Below are 7,334 nucleotides of genomic sequence, written 5' to 3'. Positions count from 1 at the left end.
CTGTGATTACATTGTTTCGTAATATCAACATTTAAAGCATTTTCCATAGAATTACAAGCGATATCTGGATACTTAGACGGATGCCGAAATTATTGTGGCAATATAAAAAGGCCAAAACTTTTATTTAAAACTTATTTCGACTGTGAAGTAGCAATCGGTACTATCAATTGACAAATATATGACAACTTTACAGGTGGAGAAAAAATTGTTTTTTGCGTCCATTATGTTTGCGTCATTTAAATAGCATCTGATTTATTAAATAAAAATACGTAGTTTTTAAATATTTTTATTACACATATATGTACACGACGTATTTTTATTTCATTTTTTTCTTCACGTGGTTAAGTTACAACCTCTTTTAAACAACCAACAAGATTTCGTAACTTCGACACCTTTCAGTTTAGTGAAAATAACCAACAACCCAGTTTAGTATATAAATGGCTTTCAACCGTTTTTTTTTATGTCCACGAAAAAAACAATGTCATATCGTAACCAAAATTTATTTCATTTGTAATAAACAATAAAAACCTTTAAATTCACTTGTCTTACTTTCAAATTATTACTAATCCTTCTTAATATATTTCACAAGAATAAATTCCTGTGATAAAATTAAAACATTATCGTAAATGTGTTTAGAACCATAATCCACCGTCATCAGCTTCCTCCTCGCTGTCGGTTACTTGTAGATCGTCTTGAATGGCAGGGTCCGGCTTTAAAAAAAAAGAGATTATTGTTAAAACTAACAAAGATTAGCAGCTAACAACAACTCGCACAATTTATTGGAGCATATAATAATATTGTGGTATTTTTAACGTTTTGCTATGTATGTCTAGTTGAATAACTAAGCAAACTGGTCTTGTAAAGAAAGTCTGGACCTTATGCCATTTCTTTTCACATAGCAGTAATAAATAAAGGAAATAACACTTTTTATCTTCTATGTTTATTACAAAAGATAAAATTACAGGAGAATAAAAGTAAAATTGTATATCGAAGGCCGCGCCTTGTGGCATCGTATTTAAGAGGCTGGTAACATTTGCTCTTCAGATCGCTAACCATAGCAGAATTGGTCGCCTGCTTTCTTAAGAAGAGAACTGAAAACTCATGAACGAGGAATTGCAACCGTGGAATGCCTCTATACTCGTATGCGTGGGTATGGTAGGCAGTAAGGGCGCTTGCGCACGACGTCGGATTCGTATCAGGGGGTCTACTCTCGATCTCCTCCTTAAGTTCTCAAGACCGTAACATGTTACGTTCTTGATAAATATAAATTCGGAAACACCATAACTAGAAATAAAATTACTCATGACTTCATGTATTAATAAAGGTTAAATAATAAATGAATACAATATAATAATAATATAATAAATTGCGTTTCCAAACGAATGATGTCTCGCTTACAAATCGCGCTCACGTCATATCATGATAAAGACATAGGATATCTAAGCCAGCAACGCTGGCGTGTTAGGTATTTCATGGTATTATATTATAAAATACCTAACGCGGCAGCACTGCCTGGTAAAACCAACCTCACAAATTGATTAAGCTTACTCACCTGCCAATTCTCTGGCGGTTCTTCCTTGAACTGAGGTGGGTCTAGCGATGTGCTCTCCATCATTGGCACGTCCATGCCCATATCTTGTTCCATTGGCTCCTCCTACATACAAGATATTATTAGGATTAATTTTATAATAAAATATACTACATTTTACTTTCTGAAAATACTTTCGTCCGCCTTGAATAAATTTCCCTTGAAGCAATAGGGAAACTCAGATGAGCGGTCTATAAGTATTGTAGGATGTCATCGTACAGACAAAAAGAAAACTGGCTCACGGTCAATAAGACAATGCAATATTGAGTGGCACACAATTAGCGCGCTTATGGCGCATAATGGGGCGTTAAACAATCAGCTTAAACCAATATTCTGTGTCGTTAGTTCTAAAAATAGCCACTAAGAATATTTTATACCAATATAAAAAACATTAACACAAGATATAACATACCACAAAAGTACTGTTTAATTAAGAAGTAAGAACTGTTTTTGTGCATTTTTATATATTTCCCATAGTGATAATGTGTAGTGATCCAGCGTTCGTTATGGAGTACCTTAACAACAGCCGGAGTAAATGGATAATCTGTGGTATGGTCTAAGTCGACCAGATCGTCAGTAGACGGAGGCGGCTCGTCAGGCACCTCGCGTTTGATCAGGAACTCGGACGTGTCGAAACTTGTCTCCATTGGCGTCATCGTATCTTAAAGGACAATAGAATTTTGGAATGTTGGAATATTTTCAATAAAATTATGTAACAACTATTCTCAAGGGGTTTTAATTTGGCTTTGAAGAATTTTAAAAACTAATTTCTTTTAAAAAAAATTAAAGTTTACTTGGTCTCAAGTAAGCTTTGATGTATAATCCAATGATTATAACACAACTTGATACAAGGGTTAAGTCAAACCTTATATGTTTACCAATTCTATTTTGAAGTCGCGTAAAAAAGAAAAATTAACTCAAAGCTCGTCTTACCTGGTGGAATAACAGGAAGTTGTACTAGAGTACCGTCTTTGGTTTCCACTTCTTCAAGGTCTGAACTGCCCGAGTCTGAATATTGAAGATCTGGACAAAGAAAAACAGTTTTCAATAACATTGGAAAGTACCAAAATGGTGTTTCTTATAACAGATCAGAAACTATGTATACCTTCTTCCAAACTGTTCTGATCCTTCCTTGGTCTACCACGTTTCCTTGGTGGTCCTCCTGCAATAAAATTAACAAGTAAGATCGCTAATAAATAATTCAATTGTAAGGAGGTACTATTCATGACATAAATGTGAATGACTGCCAAAAGCAAGGAACTATTTTCTGAGGATCGTGAGTGGAAACGCCATCGACCAATCACTGTCTTACGATTTGCGGGGTACGGGAGGAAACCCGTTTTTATGAGGCGGTAAAGCTATAATCAGAAATAATAAGATTACCGTCTGGACCGGATGCTGAAGGCTTATGTTTCCTAGGTCGTCCACGGCCACGTTTCTCATCGGATGGTGGGGGCGGTAGCAGTTCTTCCATATCGTCTGACTGCTCCGCCTCTTCGAGCATCTTCGCTTGCACTTTGGCTATATTCGCTTCAAGCTGACTCGCGTGCTCGCCGAACTGAGTTTGAGAGATACATACAGATTTATATAGGGATTTATTAATTACATAACACGCAAAGGGTTCTATATATCCATTATAAACTCTCCGAAACCGCAATCGAAGAAAACAGCTGTTCCATATTTATTTTATTGAATACCATGATGCTTTTACTACTACGATATTCATACATTTTTTGTGAAAATTCCCTACAGGCCTACAGCTTAACTGAGTCGGTTCCTGAGGTAGCTGCGCCGGAGTGAGAGTTTACGTAACAGTTACGACGCACTGCACGACATAACTGTTACATAACAGTCACTCCTCCCGCAAAGCGCAGCTAACTCAGAAACCAACTCAGTTTAGCGGTAGGCCTGTATTTTGTTGATACAAAAATTGAAGAATACAAACAAAAATTTCCCTTACTCCCAGTCGTCACTACTGGCTTTGTTCCCACTGGCGATAAATGGGGGAAAAAATCCCAAATATTACCAGGTAGCAACAAACGGGATAAAAAAAACTAAATTGTTGCCAGTGGTGATTCTCACTGACGACAAATGGGGAAAAAAACGTTAAAACCCATATGTTGCCAGGAGACAAATGGGATAAATAATCCCATGAGCTTGAGATTATGACAAATGAAGGTCTACAAACAGTTTCATTCTTTTTCTATTGTTGCAGGTGATGCGTAGGAGATAGTAATTGACCTTATTATCCTTTGAATAATTTGAAACATCATCTCAAATTTCAAACTGGAGGTTGTCTATGGTTATCCGCCAATTCAATTCCAAGATAAAGAGCTACTTTCAAACAAGGATAACATAAAAATCCAACTTTCTCAATTACCTGTTCTAAAGCTTCAATAGTGACCTTCTGTATAGCCTCAGCCTGTCGTGTGAATTGAGAGTTAGGGCCATTGTAAGCGCGACAGTTCTCTACTAACAGGGTTATATCCTTCAAGAAGTCCTCACGACTGTGGTATTTATGAGCTGTAAAAATGAAACATTTTTAAAGCACTAAATACACCTAAACTGACCTCCAAAATATTGACGGTTTTCGGATTTAAATTCAAAAAGTGAATATTGCCGTGTTGCTCATTTGCTCCACAATGTATCATCAGCAATGATCGGAATAGGGGGTTCCAAAAGAGTAGATAAATGTCTACGTAAAGATACAAGGAGAAACATAGAGTGGTTAAAACCACCAAATATTAATTAATTACTTTTTCGAATCTAGAATAGTAGTAGTGACTGTGGAAGCTGACGTTGTGTTTAAAGTATTTTATCTATTTTAAAGTAAGTAACTAGGGGCGCCATGTAAAAGAATGTAGTGGACTCATTAACCTTTCATAAAAGTAAACGTTTTTTATCATCTACAAGCAAAAGCTTATTTTAACTAATATGGATATTATTATTATAATTAGTTTCCTAATAATTTAATTAAATTTCATTATGAATTCGAACAAGTAATTAATATTTGGTGGTATTTTTTCAACCAATCTATGTCACTCTCTGTATCTATATGTAGACTATAGATACAAAGATATATCGACCCCTCCTACGTAAAGTATTGTATGTCGAACTTGCAAGTTTACATGGGAGCGTTTTAAAGTTCTGAATTCACTGAAAGAGTGATTCATCTAATAGATCATCTAACCGCTATCTAGGATTTTATAGCACTATGTGAATAACGAGCTTTGCCGAATAAAACTGAGAAATGATAAAGTCACGTGTTATGGTCATTTCAGTGCATTCAGAACTTTAAAACGCTTCCCTGTAAACTTGGCAATTTTGACATACGATACTTTACGTGGGAGGGGTCGATATATCTACTCATTTGGAATAGGTTCCGACCATTGGTCATTAATAAGATAAGCATACCGAAAACTCACGATACTTTCAATCTTAAAAATCAGTTTTAGGAAACTAGGTGATTCTGTGTCACGATACCTTGTATCCTTTTGCCCATCGTCTCCATGTCAATGGGCTTCTTAATTACATTATAGTAATCCTTCACTTGTTTCTTGTTGACAGGTTTCAAGAACGGCCACGCTTCTGGCATCACCTTTAATTTCGTGGTTAGTAGATTTTCAAGAATGAAAGATAGCGCCACCTGGGAAGAAACAAAGTTAACGTATATAACATATATAAGTAGATTACAATCTCGTCGAACATGTCCTTTATTATATTGTAACAGAGGCACTTTTTATAAGACAACAAACGATAAACCAAGAAGACGTGCCAACAACAGGGCTTAATTTTTTATACGAACATGTATGTCTATACACAAAGAGCATTTATGTGAAACACTTAAGACGATGTGCACGAAAGTAGTCTCCCAGCAAGAAGTACCGTTCCTTTCCTGTACGTCTAGCGCACCGTGGGTACAATCGCCGAATACCTTTCGCCGATTGGCAAAACCTTTCACCACGATAGCAAACATTATAGTGTATTATGAGACTTAAGACGATTCTTTTTCTTTCTCAAACTTTCCCAAAGTGGTCCCTGCCCAGTGGGCGCTAAGAGTCCTAAAGGGGCGATAGGTGCCTCGGAAGCAATTGAAGGCATTGATGCTGTCCAGGGAGTGCTATGGCATTCGAAAAAAAGACATGAATTGTCTAAACTACACTACATTATATATGTAATTTTGTTTCCTTGTGATTATTTTGTGTTAGGTCATTATGAAAAATACGTGATTTCAATTATTTTTTGTGGTGGTGGGCGTTCAAATTTTTTTATCTTGGCTAACCTCTTAACACCCAGCAACTATAACGGAAAAAGAGCTAAATGCCCAACATACATTAAAAAGTACTAAATCTGTTCTCGGCGGTCTAAAGCAAGTAAGTAAAAATAGTGCTTAATTTTTTAATATATAATTATATATTTTTTCGTTGTTTATAATGTTGGTGTGAAGAGAATGATAAATTTGAAAAAGACGCCACTAAAATTTAAGTTATAAATTGATGAAGTATTAAATAAATGTTCTTTAGTCGACAGAATATTACTTTTAAATGAATGAGTAAATGAATGATGTTAGTTTTTGACTTACATGCTATAGACCGCCGACTTTAGAAATATAATTACATTCTTCAGGTCTAAGCAAGTATACCCTGAGCTTTGTATGAGAAACGTATTTTTCTAGATACCCAATTGTCATATAAAATATGTAGCACTAAAGAATGCGAAATTTTCATTATAATATACGCTGTTACTCGAAAACTCTGGTGCACAAAAGGAGCCACTCCGCACGACGTACCCAGGGGAAGTATACGCCGATTGGCAAATCCTTTAACCACGATGGCAAGGATTATAGTGTAAGCCATGGATACGATAACAATATACACTGGGCGTTTACGTGATCATTGAAATAATATTGTCTGGGTCTGAATCACTTCACATATCATTCTACATTTTGATGTACATGGGGGTTTAGGAGATTAAAGTTTATACAAAAATATAATAGCCACGTTGGAAAAAACATTTCAAACAAAAGAAATTTACCTGATCATTATCATCAAGTAAAGGATTGATCTGTTTTTCAAGTTTCATGAGCTGTTCTTCTTTCTCAGCCAGTTTGTCGACGCACTTTTGCAACATTCGCTGAGCGGCGACTGTGAGACTGCTGGATAGACCTAAAACAATTTGTAAAAACCAAATAGATTCAAAAACTTTTAATACTAAAGAAAAAGAAAAAGTTAAAGAAACTTAATAGTAATATTGTGAAGGAACTAACACGTGTCTCAGCGGGAATGGTACTCGGGGGTCTTAATGTAAGTTTTCAAATATGTAAACTTAAGAGACCCCCCCACACTAACGCTTTTGCACACTTCTTGCCAACGCACGCACAGTGTTGACACGACGTCCGCGCGGCGGCGACGCAACGCCAGCGCGGCTTATGCCCGACGCTAGGCGCTATTTATAGTCTCCCTGGGTTCAGTTACTGTCAAATAAGTAATACTCGACTAATGATGTGACTCTACTCATGATGCGAATGAAGCTTCATACTGTCTTTTGATTTGGTCCAGTATTACGTACTTGACAATAATTGTTTCGGATGGATGTCACACGGAGAGCGGGAGTAGACTCCCAGCAGATACTCACTGACGCCGCGTTGGCGTTGCGCCGCCGCCAACCTGGCGGCGTGTCGACGCTGTACGTACGTTGGCAAGTCGCTGACGCTCGAAAGACGCTAGTGTGAGGGGTCTCTTAACTA

The 7,334-nt window shown here is 36.7% G+C and overlaps 1 protein-coding gene across 3 annotated transcripts in view; it reads right to left on the bottom strand.

Annotated features, from left to right (window-relative positions):
- Positions 1-423: 423 nt before the first annotated feature.
- The window catches only part of LOC113228431 (transcription initiation factor TFIID subunit 1), a 39,373-nt gene continuing 32,462 nt past the window's right edge, over positions 424-7,334 (bottom strand). For 2 of the 3 annotated variants that reach the window (XM_026461732.1, XM_026461733.1), the window contains 9 exons: positions 6,623-6,753; positions 5,072-5,234; positions 3,969-4,111; positions 2,972-3,146; positions 2,694-2,750; positions 2,522-2,611; positions 2,104-2,249; positions 1,553-1,654; positions 425-710 (listed from right to left, as the gene is read on the bottom strand). In XM_026461732.1, coding sequence (XP_026317517.1) covers positions 633-710; positions 1,553-1,654; positions 2,104-2,249; positions 2,522-2,611; positions 2,694-2,750; positions 2,972-3,146; positions 3,969-4,111; positions 5,072-5,234; positions 6,623-6,753 — 1,085 coding nt within the window. In that variant the 3' untranslated portion in view covers positions 425-632. Of the gene's footprint in view, positions 711-1,552; positions 1,655-2,103; positions 2,250-2,521; positions 2,612-2,693; positions 2,751-2,971; positions 3,147-3,968; positions 4,112-5,071; positions 5,235-6,622; positions 6,754-7,334 lie in introns of all 3 variants that reach the window. The other variant, XM_026461731.1, reaches the window with a different exon arrangement.

Source organism: Hyposmocoma kahamanoa, unplaced genomic scaffold, assembly GCF_003589595.1.
Source record: "Hyposmocoma kahamanoa isolate Upper Pololo Valley unplaced genomic scaffold, ASM358959v1 232, whole genome shotgun sequence".
Taxonomy (NCBI): Eukaryota; Metazoa; Arthropoda; class Insecta; order Lepidoptera; family Cosmopterigidae; genus Hyposmocoma; species Hyposmocoma kahamanoa.
Note: the sequence above shows the minus strand (reverse complement) of the source record. Positions and strands in the feature narration are given on the sequence as shown.